At 46.8% G+C, this 18,694-nt stretch overlaps 1 protein-coding gene across 22 annotated transcripts in view; it reads left to right on the forward strand.

Moving 5' to 3' along the window:
- The window catches only part of RGS6 (regulator of G protein signaling 6), a 278,204-nt gene that overhangs the window by 248,149 nt on the left and 11,361 nt on the right, over window positions 1-18,694 (forward strand). For 16 of the 22 annotated variants that reach the window (XM_083839337.1, XM_083839338.1, XM_083839339.1 and 13 more), the window contains one exon: window positions 7,737-16,280. The exons of 2 other annotated variants lie outside the window; for them this stretch is intronic. In XM_083839337.1, coding sequence (XP_083695463.1) covers window positions 7,737-7,916 — 180 coding nt within the window. In that variant the 3' untranslated portion in view covers window positions 7,917-16,280. Of the gene's footprint in view, window positions 1-394; window positions 16,281-18,694 lie in introns of those variants that run through there. 4 more of the 22 variants (XM_083839322.1, XM_083839323.1, XM_083839324.1 and 1 more) reach the window with 2 other exon arrangements.

An 18,694-nucleotide genomic window follows, 5' to 3' on the forward strand; every position in this document is an offset into this window, starting at 1 on the left:
ACTTGCTCTTGGCACCCAAGAGATGTTTCTTTTTCCTTGGAGACAAGAAATAATTGCAACCCATGCAGTAATCAAGACTTTCAGCCACATTTTTTCACTGGAGAACTGGGTTTGAGCTCTTTAGCTTTTCTGGTGCCCGCATGTGCTCTGCCAGCACTGCCTTTCTGCCAGGACCCCCAGTTCAGAGTAGCAGAGGAGCGGTCACCTAGGTTTGTGGCAGCTCCTACCCACGTGTCCGTCCTTTCTGAAGGCTGGGAGGTAAGCTGCTGCTCTCTGCATTGGTGGCTGTGTTCAAATGCTTCCTGCACCTCCTGACTTCCATAAATCTGTGTGTCCATGTGTGCATGTGCATGCATGTACACGTGTATATGTCTCTCTTATGTTTGATTTCCAGGACCACTCATAAGCTGGCACCTGCAGCCTGAGTGTGGGGTTTTCCATCACCATCTTCCCTGCTGTTATTCTGCTGCATTCTCTGTGTGCTGCCAAATTACATTTCATTGGCACAATACGATGAAATCCCAATGATATTTTTGTCCTGATTGTCACTGTGTGTCCTAAAACCATGCGTATTGTGACAAAAGGAGACAAACCCCTCTGTTTGCTATGCCTGGGACTGCAGGCAGGTGGATTAGGGAAGGTAACGGAGGGCAGCAGTCAGCCCTGTGTTTCAAAACGTCTGATTTGAGACAGCATAGAGCAGTGCTGCTTACATTTGAAAAGGTTAGACCTGACTTAGAGTTCAGAGGCTGTGGGGAAAGAAGGAAGTGCAAGGCAAAGTCTTCTGATGGTATAAAGCATAAAAACCTTTGCCTTCCTCTGTGCCTATAAGCTTACATTGTGCCATCCCCATCCTCCCCCCAAATCTCTGTTGAACACGTGAGGGTTCACACGCTTCAAAGCAGGAGAGTTTTCTCCTCACAGCTGAGCCCGTTCATACCAGAGGCTTTTTTTGCAGTCCTTGTCTACTGTCAGATCAAGCCCTGGATGTGTCAGTATGACATCCTCATCCCCCTGCAAAATGCCGGAGGAGCAGGACTTGGTGTCATGTTAACACAGCCATGAAAGTAAGAATCAAGTTTCATTTAGAAAGATCTGTGTGTGCACAAGTAAACATAGCAAAGCACAATAAACGCAGTAGTAGATCAGTGTGGATGTGTTGTGCACCAACTTCACACGATGCAGGAGGGGGACTGATGTTACTACAGAATCTGTCCAGCTCTTCACAATCGTGCTGCATTGTGTTGAGCAAGTGAACATTTCTGAAGCAGCATAGGTACAGAGAAGCTAACAGAAAGAACATGAAGTTTCTATACATTGAAGTACATGGTAAGATCTTTAGTGCTTTTGGTGTTTGTTTGAGAGGCATCTCTTTAAAGTTCTTGTAAATATCTGGAAAGGAGAAGGAAGGAAAGAGGAAACACAGCAGGCTGTCAGAGCCTGCAGGGGTGAAGGATTTTGTTTAGGGCCTACACACAAAGTCCTGGATTCACTGATGCAAGTAGTTATTCAGCGTAGTTGTTTAAGACTTGATGAGTACATCCCTCTGGGGCGTGAGTATGTCTTGCCCCACAGATATTATCCTAATACTGCCTGTATGCAACACCAATATGGCATAGCCTTAATTTTATTATTAAAAGTAAGTTTGTTGAAAGAACAGCATTGTGGACTTGGGCTAGAAGAGCTGCTTGCACAAAGCAAATTAATGTCTCTGTAGCTTGACATTCATGCACGAATATTTCATAGTTATGTTGGCATCAGCTTTTTCGTAGGTTTCAGTTGGCATCTATAGTCCTTTAGCTCCAGATCTGGGTTGTGGCAAGCTGCGAGGGCAGGCCAACAGAAAAGGTTGGCCGTGTGGCTAAAGCACAGGACCAGAAGCCACAGAGTCCATGCACATCCCCTGGTTCGCCCACGTACTTTCTTGTGTGGTCTTGGGGAAAAGAAAGTTCAGCTTTGCTCTGCCTCGTATTCTTTTCTCTGTCAAATGGGAAGAATAAGAGTGACCTGCTCAGTGGATACATTGCAAGCCACTAATGAATTAATGCCTCAAAAGATTCTTGACATTGTTGAGATCTGGAGTTTGGAAGGCACTATAAGTTCTGCATCATACAATAACTGCACATGTGGGAGCTTCCACTCCCTGCTCTGGGAGTGCAGTAATGAAGGGAAGAGAAAGAGGAAAAGTTGTGGGTCAGGACTGAGATACAATGACAGAATTATGAGAAGGACCAGGGAGGATAAAAGGAACACATTGCTGACACCACTGATGCAAGACAGTGGAGGACATAGGCTGTGTACAGACCAGGCATACATACTTTGTTATTCCATTTTATTTTATTTTGTCCCCTTCGTTCTTCACAGTGTCGTTATTACAAACAACCACAATACCATTGGCCTCAGTCCTGCAGATTCATGGTGCTCAGCAGGGAGCATGAGATTGGCCTCCAGCACGGGCGTGATTGGAAGCAGCGTGCTGGAGAGGAGAAGAGCTGGGTGTAACTCCCTGCCTCACACAGAAGCCTTCCTCCCCTGCCAGGAGGGAGCTGAGGGGGATGAGGGAGGAAGGGCCGATAGCCTGGCCTGACCTGCACTCGCTGCCTCCATGCCAGCTTCCCCCTGCAGCAAGGCAGAAGGCACGGGGCTGCTGGAAGCAGCCAGCTCCACGGCCAAGGGCTGGACGGTGCCGAGATCCCCAGCCAACTCCTTGCCTTTTATTTGTGTATCTGAACATCACGCCCCACTTGCGCTGGCAAGCATCGAGCATCACCCTGCTCCTGTTTCTGCTGATAGCACGCAATGCAGACAGCTTTGCAGCAGGTAATAACCTCCGCCCCGCCCCTGCCCTCCTCCCTGCTAGCCAGAGTGGCGGCTGAACGTCCTGAGATGGCAGCGAGCCTCATGCAGGAACACGTGCCGTGACAAACCTCCTCACTCAGGCTGAGGAGTTTGGGCTGGGCGGATTGGCCGCAGAGCAGGGATTTATTCCCTGGGCAAAGAGCAGTGTAGGTTCGTTAGTGCATCTTGGAAGGGGTGGAGGTGCACAGGGGCTTCGTTAATGGTGAAGGACCAGCCGGGCACGTGCTCTGCAGGGTGCTTCAGGAGAAGGGAGACAGGGCACTAAGGGACACGGCTTAGTGATGGGACTCAGTAGATCAGGCTGACGGTTGGCCTTCATGATCTTGAAGGTCTTTTCCAACTTAGGTGGTTCTCTGATTCTGTGAAAGGAGCAGAAAAGACCTCGAGCTGTTTTTTATTACTGTGCATGAAAGCAAGGTGAAGTGATGATGCTGGTGGGCATCTCCACATTAGCTACCAGCTTGAGCGGTGTAGCTGAGCTGTCACGGCTCCGGTGTTCCTATCAGCCTGGCACGGGGCAGCCTCCCGCAGGCAGGAGAGCATCCCAGAAGGGCTACAAAGTCATGGGAGTGAGCCCCGTCGCACCAGGGGAAGCACAGGTTCGTGTTTGCTTGGCTTGGTGTGTTACTTTCCTCACCAGCTGGCTCGGGTCCTGTGTTCATGAACACAGAGCAGATGCAAGCTGCTGTTCCAGCCATTTGGTAGCATTGTCCGTGCCCTTCACTTCCTCACGTTGGACAAGCATAAATGGCTGCCTGAGAAGCTGGGGACCCGCTTCTGGCTTTCTCCTGAGCCGGTGTCAGGGAATCATAGAATCATAGAATATCCTGAGTTGGAAGGGACCCTTAAGGATCATCAAGTCCAACTCTTGATACCGCACAGGTCTACCCAAAAGTTCAGACCATGTGACTAAGTGCACAGTCCAATCTCTTCTTAAATTCAGACAGGCTCGGTGCAGTGACCAAGTGAAGTGATTATCCTTCATTTTCGTGCAGCACCACCCCTCTGCAATGCACGTTTTTCTCCTTCAATAGCCAACAAAGTGAATCCTGGGAGGGAAGGAGGGATTTCTGCAGACCTGCAGTTCAGAAGACCAAGCTCTTAGATGCATTTTCTTACCCCTTTTCAAATCCCTGGAAAAAAAAAAAAGTGTCAGCTAGGCAATGGCTAGGAGCTTTGTGCAGTGAGGAGCAGGCTGCATTTTCAGCACACGCTTTTCAAAGCACTGTTTTTATCCAGACTCTCTGTCCTGAGTGGTCTGTATTGTCCATTTAGCTTCCTACTGCAGATTCTGTCCCTTCCTCAGTCCCATCAGGGCACACATGGCCAGTTTGATTCAGCGACAGGACTTGGCTTGAATGTTATAAAGATGCTGAGCAATTTTCTCCTAATTACTTTTAGTAATCAGTGTCAGCTGGTTTTCATAAGATTTTCTACTTACGCTGCCCTGTGCCAGCAGAATCTGCACAAAGGAACTTAAAATCGGGATGGTTGGATAAATAATTAATCGTGGAAAAAGGAAAACTCAGAGGAGATGGTCAATAATTAGCGAATGGCTAATTAGCAAGATCTGTTTTTCTGCACCTTCCTGGGCTGAGATGTTTTCATCTACAGTGGGGGTGGGGGTTTCGTATTTTGCCTAAATACTCATGTCCTTTGTCATTAGCTGATAGAGCTCGTTGGTGTGTTTGCTGGAGAGGATGTCTCCTTTCCTTTCCGCACCCACGAGGACTGCCTGACCTTGGCCATGCATGTGTTTCTCTGCCTGGGCACTTTGCAGTCATGGTGTGCGCTTGTGCTAACGCTGCCATTGTGCTGCAGCTCCGGGGTCCGCAGCCTCATCAGCCACTTCCTGCACTGGGCCCAAGATGTGTTCACAGTGCTGAAAAACATCTGACTCGGTCTCTTTTCCTCTTTTTTTTTTTTCTCTTCTTTTTAGTTTATTTTTAAATTTCCTTCCCTGTGCTGGAGGGATGCAGGCAGGTAAAGCTGGGGAGCCTGCACCAGCACCCACACCCGGTGCCAGGAAATCTGCTCATGCCAGCTCATCACTCTGCAGCCAGCCAGCCTCAGCTGCTTTTTATTTTATTAGAAAATGTCATGCTTTGACTCAGAGCTGGATGCTATGGCGATGGGTTTTCCACACGTTCAGCTGGTCCCAGCCTGCCGTCCCCATGCCAAAGGTTTGGGATTGGTGCAGCTTGTGCTTGCAGGCACTTCTGTGGAACACCTCAGTGCTCTGGGGCAATCCATGCCTGCTTCCCCACCCACGTCCTCAGTTGTGGTAGGAAAACAGCCTCGGGTGTGGCCACCTATGCTGGACAAGGTCTTGGCAGCCAGCAAGGTGCTCATAATCCTTGAAGACCACTGTCCTGCATTACTGCTGGGTGGGAAACTGCATCACCTTGCTGGCAGCAAAAGCAAAACCACTGAATTTCAGCAGCAGGTGCAGGGATACAGCAAGAACTGGCTTCGTCGGCTTGCTCCCCTTTGTGCCCAGAGCACTCCGAAGCTCCACTTTAAAATGCTGTTGGGCTAGATGCCTGTTTTCCAGCCTGCAGCAATGTGATGCTGCAGTATGCAAGTGCCTTGGTCTGCCTGGGAGCCTAGCAGAGGCTCTTCTGTCTAGGTGTTTCTTTTCCTGGGTAAAATTGTGCTCTGGTGGCAGCAAGGGTATGTTACTGCCTTCCCACCAGCCACAGAGCCTGCTTTGTCCCTTGACACGTGCCTTGGCTCTGTCCTCAGCGTTGGCTGAAGTGATGTCTGCCACACAGAGCTGATGTCAGGTCCCCGTGGCCCCGGGGCCAAGACAGAGAGCAGCCTGAAGTGCTGCATCCACAGGGAAAGCCGAGCCTGATCACAATAAGAGCATTGCTAAAAGTGGTTGCCCTCAGTGTTTCCTCTAGCTCCCTGGCAGAGGTCTCTGCGTGGGGCTCTTCCCAGGGGACCTCACTGCCCTCTTCTGCTGTCATGTGGTGAATTTTTAATGACTGCTGGCAGTAGACGTGAGCCAACAGGACAGCACATCCCGTGCCTGTGGTGGGGACCAGGCATCATTCCCCTTGTCGCTCCTTTCTCACACATCTCTACTTGCTTTGGTAGTCAGAGGCAAGGTGCAAGGAGCTGCCCCACTCCTTTGGACCTACAGCTGCCATTTTAGTATGTCATCTTTGTTATAAAGCCCTCATCTGACATGTTTTAAATAGGTTTCTGGAAGTGGTGCTACAAGCCACATGCGTGAACTTTGGTCTCGAGTAAGCTCAGATTACTTCTGTCCCTACAGAAATGTTGTCCTAACTGTTAAATGTTTCAGTATGCTTTAAAACAGTCTAATCAAGTCACTCAGCAGCTCTAAAAATCTGTCCTTATAGCACCTCTAGCTTTCACTTTCAGTAACGTTTCTGGGACACCAGAGCTGAAGTTGTGGCTTTCTCAAATGGCTCTAAGTAGGGAGACTGCTTGACTGTTTCTTCTGGTCTTGAAATGGCCTTCTGTTTTTGTCTTGTCTCTGGTGACCCGCCAGGCAGAATCAGGCCCACCTCTGCCTGGGCCTTCAGACCCATCTTGTGGACACCAGAGAGATGCTGTTAATTGCAGCTCTAATGAAGAAGAATCAAAAGGCTTTGCCTAGACTCACCAGCACAAGTTTTCATCCAATTTATCTGATATATTTCTGGCTTCCTTATATCTTCTCTACCTGTTTGTGCTCAAGTGCTTTCTCCTGGGGGTTGTTGCTGAACATCTGAAGCCATGGCAGATGTTGTGGTGGGTGGGCCCCTCTGAGGAGGAGCTCGAGTGCAGCACTTATTTCCAGTGCAGTGTCATGCACCATCAGTACTGTGGCTTTCCTTTAAAAGTAGTTCCTTATCCCCTTCACTGCAGTTTTACTTCCATCTTATCATCTCCGTTTCACTGACTCACCATATTCAAATAATTTTCTCTCTTGTAAATTGCCAATGCTCACAGTTTTCTGACTGCAATGAGCTTTTCTTCATGTTATTGAGTTTCTTCTCTTCTCCATAACATTTTTTTTCTATTAGATATGCCAACAAACATGCCAATAAATTATTTAGTTCTTCCTTGTTAGTGACAATTAGATCTCCCTTGTGCCAAATGAATGAAGCACAGCAGTGAGCAACCTTCTTAGGGATACGTTAATAAAGCCATGATACATACGCTTGTCTTCCCACAGTGAAGTTGAATATCTTCTTGCATATCAATAGTCCTGTTCTCTAGATACAAAAAGAGCAGTGCCCCAGATCTGTGTGTATCTTTCCACGGCCTTGCACAGACATACTTATGCTGCCTTATGTTTTGAAGTAGCCAAATGTATTGGAAATCTGCTTCTATCCTCTGGATTAATAGAGGAACGTATAGGTTCCCCGGCAATGAGTTCAGCAGGATTTTCCTTCCAGCACTGTATTCACTCACACATTGCTTTTTAATGTTGTAAAAGTGACTGTGTGTTTTTTCATCTCTCTAAACAAGTAGATGGGAGCCTCCAATCAGCTGTTTGGCAGATGTTAACCAGAATCAGAGGTCCCAGCTCAAACAGCTACAGAAGGAAAATTCAATGAACAAGAAATCAATACCAATAGCTGTGAGACACGGCAATGCACAGACGCTGTTTGAAGCGTTCAAAAAAACTCACAGGAGAAAAGGTGACATTCTCCAAGAGTAGAAGTAGTGATGTCTCATTCTGTAAGGGGTTTTGGTTTCTTATGTTTGCTGCTGCAAACATTGATTACTGGTTTTTACATTTTTTTACATTTTCCCCTTGCTGCTTCCTCGTATTTTGCTGCTGTTTTGAAAAACTGCATTTAAGCTGAAGGGTTTGTTTTCTGTATTTTTTTCTCCCCACTTTTTTCCCCGTTAAGCCAGAGAATGAGCAAGGTCGTAGAACTTCTCTAGAAAAGTTCACTCGCAGCGTGGTAAGTTCGTTTTCTTTTCCCTCCTCTCTTTCCTCAGAACTTCATTTTTCATTGGGGGGAATGTGGACGCTTAACTTACTTCATCTTTTATTTTTGCAGATAGCATCTTTGCAGCTTCTCTTTTAGTACTGTAGCTCATCTAAATAGCAGCTCTGAAAAGCGGGGTTGGGAGCAGAATTCCATCATGATGCTCATTCTAGCTAATCATCATTGCAATAGCAAATTGATTTTTGTCCTGAGTTAAATGGAAGGATGTCTTTTTGCTGCGTTCCCACTACAGTATTTGTCGTGGCTTTTCCTTGCACAGTGAAGTAGACGAGCATGGTTCTAGTAGCGCCATTGCAAAAGATCCATATAGACCTCCGTGCATGGTTCATGCTCCCTGTGTGTGTACACATACATAGCCACCCACAGCACTGCAGACGCTCCCTCCGCTGCCCACTCTGTCAGTGCTTGCGTAAATAGTGATGGGCGATACCCTTTGACTACCATGGTAGTGACACCCAAAAAGGAGCGCAGTGACAGTGAGAAACGCGGCACTGTTAAACCTCTTAGATAAGGGGACGGTAGGACCTCAAAGGCAGCAGACAGGTGTCCTCTACTCTCGTCCTTCACCAGACTCCAACCTCCAGCCACTTGGGCAGTGGGGGAGCTGGTCCTGCTCTAGAAGGGTGCTAAAGCATGGGACATGTTGGGCACCACCAGGGCTCTGTGTTAGCCCTTAGAGCAGGACCCCAGGGATGGCCAAGATGCACTCCTCCCACTTGCTTTCAGGAATTCGTCTCAGGGAGCAGATGAAAAAGGGGACAATGTTTGGTGCCTACTTCTGGTCCCAGCATGGTGTGTATGTTCTGGGGTGTGCCTGTCCTCCCTGGGGTATCCAGCCATGCAGTAGTGCAGCTGGCTTGTTGGGGAGGGAAGACAGAGGCAGGGGGAGGGTGCAGGATGCAACATGGGGTGGCAGAGAGCTAGCACTGAAGATATAGCAACTGGGTCAGTGGGAAGTCATTCTAGCATTGCTCAGTATCAAGTACATTTTGACTTGATACAGCACATGGTTTTGTCATACTGCTTTGATGTTTGTGTATCGCCCATCATTAGTTGTAAGGTGGTACCAGGACAGCAGAGTCATCATGGGGTTGACTCCTGTATACGCTACTGTACAGAACAATATTTTGTAGAAAGTTCATAAACCTTGTCATGGCATTATAACAACTTTATAATGAAGGTATTGGACTATGTGTATATACAGTACATATGCTTGTATTTGTGTGTGTATTTATATATGTTTATATATATATACACACTATATATGCACAGTGTATAAATCTAAAACATTTGTACATCCAGATAGAAAAGGGGAAACTGCACAGGTAAGTGTGAGCTATCATATAGCAGATAAGCCTGGAGGGGTTCTTTCTGATGCTGCCATGCTAACTGCACAAGCAAAACAAATGCAGAGCTTTGTAGTATATCCACTGGCAGGCTTCCTGAGGAATGTATTTATATAGCTAATGCATATGCACACATTTAAAATATGTTGATACAAAATATATCACTATGCCCATCTGCATATTTACTACTTTCTAAGAGTTTGCCAGGAGAGGAGCAGACAAGATTTTTTTTTCTAAACAAACTATGCAGAAATATTTACACTGAGTGGTAAATTCTGCTCCCAGATTCACCAAATAGAAGAGTAACTCTCACTTTACTAGGCTGGCTGAGTTTATAGCAACACTGCCAAGACCAGATTTTTCCCTTAAATTTGATTTGAAGGGCAACACGAAAGCCACAGTTTGGGAGGGCAGAATTATAATGTAAGTACCTGTAAAGGTAATTGTTGTAGATTGGTCTGCCCTTTAGTTAATTTTTGTCGTATTGGCTAGCATACAGTAAACATTTTCTTTCACTTTTCTTAATACAGATGTAAAATATCATCCTGTGATGACACGGTAGCCACAAGAACTAGGAACGATCTGGAATTTTTATACTTTGCATAATGGTGGTTTGTCACTACCATTAGATGAGAAAAAAGTTGCCCTGTTGGCATGTCATGATCTCCTCAGAGGCCACCATTACCAAAGCAGTAACTTTATCGCCTACTCAGGAGACCCAAATTAAGACAAAGTTAATTCTACATGCTCTAGTTCTCTGAAATGCACTGCAGTCCCTGGCTGCGCAGAAGTGAAGCAATTCGGTTCACGTCAGGCAGGCTGAAGTTAAGCATGTGCTTGAGGCTGGGCTGGGAGCCCTAAGCCTGTTTCACAAATAGAATAGGTCAGATTTCCTGTGGTGGCTGTCAGCAGAACACCCAAAACAGCTAGGGCTTGAATTCATTTGTCTTAAGCAGCCATCAGTGGGATGTGGTGGCTGCCAGGTTGCACTGTTAACTGCCCGTGCAACCGGGCCGCCTCCAGGCTGTGCGCAGTTTGGTACAGGGAGACCGTAGTAGGCCCCTGAGAAATTTCCAGGTTTGACTGTAGTGTGTGACCCAGCACTTGGGGAAATGACTGATCTGGGGTCACCAAAGACCTGGTCGTGCATGAGAGGTCCTGCACCTGGTGGTGCTCGGTGCCTGCGCAAACGTGCGGCCTCCTGGGGCAGCTGCCGGCTGCCAGGCCCAGGCCTGAGGGACTGCGCAGGACTGGCAGTCAAAATGTTACACAAAATGTGGGTGGGATTTCAGAGTTCCAGGAACTTCGGTTCTGGATAAAAATGTAAACTTTCAGGTAGATTGAATTTGAACGTCAGGATTTAAATGCGGATTTTGAGAATAAAATTTGATGACAAATGCCATTTAGGAAAAGCGTCAGGAAATGATTAGTTAAGGAATAGCTCCCAGACACTTACAGTGGAAAGTAAAGTGGCCATGCTGTGTTTGTTCTTTCTGTACCACCTTGACAATTAGTAAGATTATAAGAATATTCAAAATAGGTCTTAAAATATGGAGCAAATTCTCTTCCAGCATCAATAAGTTGTTGTTTCCTGTGGCACTCTGGCAGCTCAGGCCTATTGAAATCTCCCCCAAATAATCTTTACCTCATTGTTCCTTCAAATAAAGCAGTTACTATTTTTTTCAACGTGCTATAACTTTTTGCCTGTGAAAAGCAACACAGGGAAAACGAATCTTATGATCTTACAGTTTCCTTTTGCATCATTTTACTCAAATTTGGGGAACCCAGTTACACTAACTGTGGAGGCGGAGTAGGACCAGAGCAGCCCTGTGGAGGTGGAGGTGGGGTTGGATTGCTTTGGGCCCCTTGCTGATGATGCTGTGTGTGCAGGGAGCTTTCAGTATCAGCTGAGGCCTGTTTATAGGCAGAACATGCCAGGCTCCTTAGAAAGTCTATCTTCTCTTCTGAAGTGAAAAAATCAGACTTCGGTTTGCCTGCTTCTGGTTGCTTGAATCTCAGCATCTCTTATGTGATAAACAGTGAAAGAAATTGCAACACTTCAGGAAAAAGAAAAGCTGTAAAGCTTTGTGGTCAAACTGCAAACAGTGTTGCAGGCTTTTTGTCTCTTTATTTTGGTAAAACTCATCCCAAGAAAAATCTTTCAGTGCTTCCAGATTGCCCTCCTGCACTGGGTGGAAGGCCTCACAGCTTGGCTTTGAGCACGCAGACTTGGTGCAAATGGAAGTCATCTTGTCCACAGGACTCCTGCTCATCTCAGTCAAAACCCAGGAGACAGAGATTAACCCCAGACCATCTGTCATCCTTTAGAAGGATACAGCGGAGCCCTGCTAGCCAGCCAGAGGCTTGACACCTTCAGGCAGTGGGGAATAAGACAGAACAGGTATTTTTCATGCCAGGCCTCAATTCCTACAAGACTCGCTGTCTCATCTTCCTTGGCATGGTACTCTGACCAGGAGAAGGCAGCTCACAACTGATGAACACACCAAGTTTTTGCACCAAATCTTTCTGGATGCCAGGTGTTATCTGGTTTGCATTGAGCAGAACAGACAGCTTTTGCCAGGGAGGCCCAGGGTGGCAGCTGTGCAGCCTCAGGACCAAATGTCACAGGTGGCAGTCATCTGTTGAGCACTGAAGAGCACTTCCGTGTGATGGAGCACAACCCTACAGGGCACACGTTCCTCAGCACTGCAGGAGCAGAGGGGTAGCAAATACCTTCTTTCCCCTGTTCAGGCTTTGAGGAGTCCTCAAAAACAGGTGGGCAGTGCAGTGGTAGGGTAAATATAGCAGTCCCTGACTCCTTCAGCCCTGTGCCTGGCTCCCGTGTGTGAAGTCTCAGGTGCAGAGCTGGATCGGCTCTTCTGCATGCTTCAGGAGAGATGGGGCAGGGTTGATCTCAGGCAGCTCTGCTTGCTCTGGGCAGCACATTTGAGATCTGACAGTCTGTTGCACCAGAGCACTTACTAATCCACCTCATTTAAAAAATGATGGCACTGCACATGGTGGCAGGTTTATCTTATTACAATTTTCCTTTTGAATATAGCAAGGATTGACATTATGAAAGCAGAGTTAGTCTGTCTTCTCTTCCAAGTGAAGATAAATGGCATCATAAAAATCAGACATCATGTATCATATATGATATAAATAATACCTGGTATTGAGGTAATAACTTAATTTTAAAGACACACATACACACAAATCCATATATCTACATCTCCCTCTTCTGTCATATTTGATCATCTTACTAATTAAAAGGAGCCTGCTACCCTATTTTTAGCCATGCAGTCTCAGCCTAGCTGTTTAAACCACTGTAGTTTCCCATCTGCTTTAGAAATGATTTAATAATCAGATAGACAGAAGCTTAGTTCTCATAAGCTGAGATGATCCTTCAGGGCCAAGAGTAGAAGGAAAATATATTTTAACGAGTACGTTTAGGGAAACCACTGATGTTCTTGTCTTGCAGAAGAAGCCACCAAGTCTCTGCCTAACTTGTGCTGGGGGTCATTCACATTTAATGAGTGGGAAAACAGGAGGGTTTATTATTATTTTCCTTTGTTGCACCTTGCAGCATCTTGAGTTTTCACTCTAAAGCAGCAGTTGTTACTCCAGCAATAACAGGGATTAAACCAATTGATACCAGCCTCAGTAGGTACCTTCAAAAGATAAACCTGGGCCATGATATTCAGACTTGATTTCAAACTTTCCTAAAACTGCAATATTGCAAGGAAGGAGTTTCCTCCGTAAGTAAACTGGTGTTGAAGTTTCCAGCGCAGTGTCAAAGCACTGACCCAGTACTGAGCAGATTTCTGCATTTTATTCTCAGTTTACATTTGATTATGAACAAAAGGCACCCACACAGCTTCTGAGAGCACCAGAGTTCTCAATCTGTGTGCTTTAATGGAAGAGAGAGTTAACAGATTAGGCATACAGTGTTTATTTGGAATTTTTATAACGTCTGATATAAAAGCTCCTGTGTGTCTCTTCCACTGATGGAGTATAAAAGAAGAGTGGTTCGGCCTGGCAGAGGGGAGGTGTTTGCTGGCAGAGCCCCCCATGAACCTCAGCCCGAGCAATAGCAGGACCTGGCAGCTCCCAGGTGAAAGCAGCAGCTGCCATGGGGCACCAAAAAGGCAAACAGCAAACTTTTGGCTACAGAATGGAGTCTGTAGGGCACCCTTACCTGTTTTCTTTGCCCTGCCTCCTTCCACAAGCAATAGTAGGCCAGTGCAGCGTATGCTGTGGTGTGATTTGTAGAGGTGTGTCATAGCTGCTTGCAGCCTATGCTTGCATAGCTGCGTGTATTTTATCTTTCGTTGTTACAGTTCACAAGTGCAATAGTTAATACGAAAAGGAGCCCTTCTGGTACATCCTAGAGGAAATGTGTGTATGTAGTGAGACTAAGAGAGTCAGGAAATTTATTTTAAAGTCAGCACAATAGAAGACACCAGATAGAGAAAAGTGATGTGCTGTGAAATGTACCAAGGAATCAGGTATGAAGAAGCAGGGAGCTTTTCCAGGTGGTAAATTCAGCTCACTGCAGCAAGAGAATAAGGTGAAGGAAGAGGTGGTGTGTTTGGGCTGTGTGGGGAGTAGACTATAGGTTAAGAATACAAGAATAGAAGTTCTCTAATGAGCTTTCATTTAAAGAATCTTGGACATTATGGATGGAGCATTTTGTGCAGGACAGCAAGTCAATGAAGACCGAAGATTGTCTCTGTTCCCAGGCATAGGTGAATAACTGAATCGACAGAGAGGCTCAGCTTCATTAACCATATGAGACAGAACTGCAGTCGGCAGCAGGCAGCGGCTGGTCAGCAGGAGCTGCTGTAAGTCCTTGTGCCTGCAGCAGCTGGGCAGTTTTGTATTCTCCTCCAGGAGCCTTGTGGGCAGAGTCCCACACATACATCCCCGATGACCGTGAAGCCAGTATCCCACCATGGTTTCTCATGCAGGGAGGAGTTTTCCAGGTACAAGAATATGACTGGAGATTCCTGTATTTGATCTGTGTTTGGTATATTTGATATTTCTGCCTGGTGTCTGAAGTGCCCTCCTCTTAGCAGTGATGCAAACTGGCATTTTCACAGTAGCATTTCCTCTGCTTTAGTTTTCTGGTATCTTTTGGCTATTTCATGCTGAACTATCCTTGGTTCAGGCCTGCAAGTGCATCGTGATTCAGCGTAGTGAACCCACAGTACTCTGCAAACCTGAAGTCCCATGCTTAGCTTCAGGTCCATGTTTATCTGTACCCTTGTGTTACGCAGCTATGATAGCCTCAGTGTCTATCCTGCCTGCATGGCTGTCCCTTCCTCGATGCTCTCAGCAGAATTTTCCAGCTCCGTCTTGTTACCTTTGTTTCTCTCTGATGCCAATTTCCCACATTCCCAATTTTTGTCTTCATCCCTTGGCTACTGCTACTGCCTTCTGCTGTCTTGGTTTTTACGTCCTCTCCTTTTGTCTGCTGTTGGATCAGAGTCCAAGTCACACTCTGGCTGTCCTGGTCCCTATTCTTAATTCATGAGCATGGTGTCATACATGTAAAATGTCTTGATAGGATCTTACCTTTCTCATGTGAACTGTGTGATATTTTGCACAGCTGTATGTCACTGTGATGTATTACAAAAACTAACCATGAACATAGTGGAGAAGGCATAAGGCTGGAGGAGGAGCTGCTGCCTGATATCATCAGGACTCTCTTTTTAACTGGGTCCTTGATAATCTCATAGAACTGTGACATACTTACCAGCTTTTCCACTTTCTCACTTCTGCAGCTCTACCTAATTGCATAAAGAGAGAACAGCATTTGAGGGCACGGAACATATTTATGACCTGCAATGTAATAAAGCCAAAAGTTTAAGTAGAGAAAAGTCAGATAAACTGTGCATAGTAGAAGAAGCTGATACCCTGAGATGCTGATGAAATGGGTGTCAGGAACAGACAGCTAGAAGGGAAGGATGTAGGAATGGATGCCAAAGTTTCTTAGATTTGGCACCAAGAAAAGCCATCTGGAAAACGGTTATTTTTATTTTTGGATGATACTTTGCTCTAAAAGAAAATTTGCTTGCTCCAGTACTCCAGTCATTAACTAATACTGCCTTTTACTGGGAAAAGGTAGTTGTGTTACATAGCAGTGGAGAGCACCAGCATGTACCTGAGGCACGAGGGGATCCAGTCTGCATTCACAACCTGCTGTCTGTTGTGTGCAGCGACTAGCCAGTACCCGAGCCTGCGGAGGGCCGTGGGCTTGGGTGTACAGAGCACGCAAGGACTCGTCGCTGCATGCCGGAAGCATCACGTCTCTTCCTGGTGTTGGCACAGTGCCCTGCCTGTACGATGCATGTGCTGTATGGGGTTATGCTGCACGCTCTTGGATCGGGAAACGGTGGGTTGCATGTACTGCATGCGTGCCGCGCGTCTGTTCTGTGTGCAGGTCTCCTTGAAAAGATAAGTGTTCATCATTTCCCATGGATAAGTTACTCCTCACTTCCCATTCTTAAAACGCTGCTGTGTGGTGCTGCTGGTGCAGAACGGCAGCTGCCTTAGCCCCAGAGGTCACTGTGCTCCTGCTGTGGGTGAGTGATCCCTGTGTGTATGGTCTTTGGGATCCTTCTGGACCAAAGGCACTATGTGGAGTTCAGGATATGCTTACTATGCATTTACCGCCTTTTATTCCAGCTGCATGCAAATTCTAAAGGATAAAACTGTACCTTCCCCATGCCAGACAGTTCTAGCTGCCAGCTGCAGATACTGAATCACGGCCTTAGCAAGGGTTTCGGGGGGAGAAAGGGATTAGACCCCGCTGTGATTTCAGCCAAGCTTGTTCTGATATCCCAGAGGGGTTTGATACTTCAGCGGTATTTCTATTTTCCTCTGACCATGCAAGTTATGTAGACATCTGGTTCCCAGTCCAAATGAAGGGAGTTACATAAACTGAGTCCCTTGCACACAAGGAGAAAAACAGAATCGCACCCTGCCCAAGAGCTGGACCAGCAACGTGCAGGGAGGGTATTTTTTGAGGTGGCTTGAAAAAAAACACCCTACTACACCATTGTATCCCAGCTGCAGTGACTTAGCAGCTGAATACTAGGAACAGGTAAAAGGAATTTCTGCTTGGTAGAAAATTTTGCCATTTTGCAGGGCTTTTTTGAAGAACAAATTTTCAAAAAAATTTAGAAACACCAACACATGGTGTGCGAGACCAAGTGTGCTGCTGGGGGTTGGTGGCTGTGGGGGGGAAGGGCTGTAATGCAGCCAGCTCCACAGCCACCCGTTACTGCATAGCAGTAAGGAGTTTGCCCCAGCAAAGCCTGGGCAGCTGACTCCAAAGTTTGGGTACTCAGATGTCCCCAGCACGGGGTCTGTTCTGGGCTGGTAACAGGGAAAGGAGGAGGCCACAGAAGGGATGTGCTGACATCTAGAAGGGTCCTGCAGGATAACTAGGGATGGCGCACATCACAGCGCTGGTTCTCAAGCACCACTAGGCTGCCCTTGCTAGGGCAGCTCTCTGCTGAGACATGGCCTGGGCTATCTGCCCGATGGAGCACCGTGGTGAGGACTCGGCCCTCGTGGTCTCTTAGGGCCGTCCCACCATGGGATAAGTTGAAGCAGTCCGAAGGCTGCTTGAACTAATGCCAAAATGGGCTCTAACACATTCTTGGACACAAGGGGCCCAAACTGCCCCTCAGCAGAAGAGGATCTTCCTCCCGGTGCTGTGGGAAGGTGGAGGAGCGCTCCAGCACTCATGACGCTGCTCTAGGAGGGGTGAGTACTGGGCCCGCGTACATCCCTGCTTTGTTTCCTGTGCAGTGGTGCACCAGTGTTTCTGAAAGCAAAGTGTGATGCCTTGCGCAGGAAGCATGGGAAATTCCCAATAAAACGGGTGTGGATAATACCAGTTTTAATCAGACTAGAAAAGCACTGATCTGCTCCCATCGTGATATAAGGTGAAAAAGCAAGGAGGGGTCTCAGATGTAGAAACCTAACCCGGGGTTGTTCAGCAGCAGTGGAGGGCAGCTCAAGCACCTTGCTAGCCAAGGCTCGCAAGAGCAGCAGGGCTCACTTTGCAGAATTTTGGGGGTAACTGGTGAGACCGTGCTGGTGGGAACGGGGCAGCATCCTGCATGCAGGGAGCAGTTGCTGTTGTGCTTGCCCTCCACAGCCACTTTGCAGCTCCTTGTTCTCAGTCTGTGCCGGCATGGCATTGGTGGTGGTGTGCACCAGGTTTTGTTGTGTGCTAATTTACGTGATATGCGTTCATAGCTTGTGTGTCTTTGTTTGTTTTGTGTTGAACTAAGTTATTTTCCTTTATTGTTTATGTTTTTAACTCTCATATTTAAATTCGTTAATTTATGTTACTTATTTTATGTTTGCCATGTATCTTTTCATGAAAAAAAAAATCTAATAAATTTTTTTTTTAAATGACACAAAAATAAAATTTCCTCAAGATCTGCAGCGTACTCTAACATTGAAAAAACAAAAAGTGCTGGCAGGGCTAGGGCCCTGGAAATCTTTCTTCAGGAGAGAAGTTTGGTGGCAAGACATTGCCTGCCCACTACCATATTTCTTGCAGTACATTAACTAAAAGGTACAATATCTGAGCAGTCTGTCCCTATGCAAAGAAAAGAAACAAAACAAAAAAAAATGAAGCTGATGGAAGTAAGATTTGCTCACCTCCAGTGGAGACACAGACCAGCCCCTGGTCTGTGAGTCCTCTGCTGGGCTGTTACAGAGGGACGGGGATAGAGCAGATGCTTCTGGCTGGGCAGTGGGCTGGGAAAGGGACAGCAGCAAGGGCAAAAGTGGGTGGCAAGCAAGCAGTGGAGTCCTAGCAAGCCCTAAGTTGGTGGGTGGGGAGCATGGGGGGAAAAGCACGACAGCGCTTTGGTCTGTGTTGATGTGGCCAAGAGGGGAGCCTGTGCTGGAGCACCAGAAGCGTCCCACGTGCTTCCTCTCCCTGCAGCTGCAGCCACAGCTCCCTGCGGGACAAGCACTGCTGGGGGCTCAGGTAAGTGCACGGTGTGCATGGGAGTGCTGACCAGTGCATGCTGGTGGTGCTGAATGGCTGCATGTTGGACACGTGAGTTGCACTCCGGACCCTTGTGTGAAACCACAGGTACAGGACAAAACTAAACTTTCTATTTAAAATTGTTTAAAAAAAATAAATAAAAAGATATATCACAGTCTTTGCCTTCTCTCCCAGCTGTGCAAAGTGCTGGCATTGGCAGAGAAAAGCAAAGAACAAGATAGAAACTGGCGGCTCTTACAGGAGGTTTGAAAGGAGTACCGCCTCCTTTTTGTGTCAAATCCCAGACTTTTGTTTCCTCTTATTTGGCTTCTTGCTCATATTAAATCGCTGAATTCTGTTTCGTTCAAATAATTGTTAATTCCGTTTTACATTTTAGTTTAGTAGCTGCTCATCAAAGGCTCAGCAATCGAAGGTGCTATGCACAACCCGCAACCTGCAGGTTACCCTTCACAACCCTGCAGGTCCCCAGG

This window comes from Anser anser (genome assembly GCF_964211835.1).
Source record: "Anser anser genome assembly, chromosome: 5".
NCBI classification, from domain to species: domain Eukaryota; kingdom Metazoa; phylum Chordata; class Aves; order Anseriformes; family Anatidae; genus Anser; species Anser anser.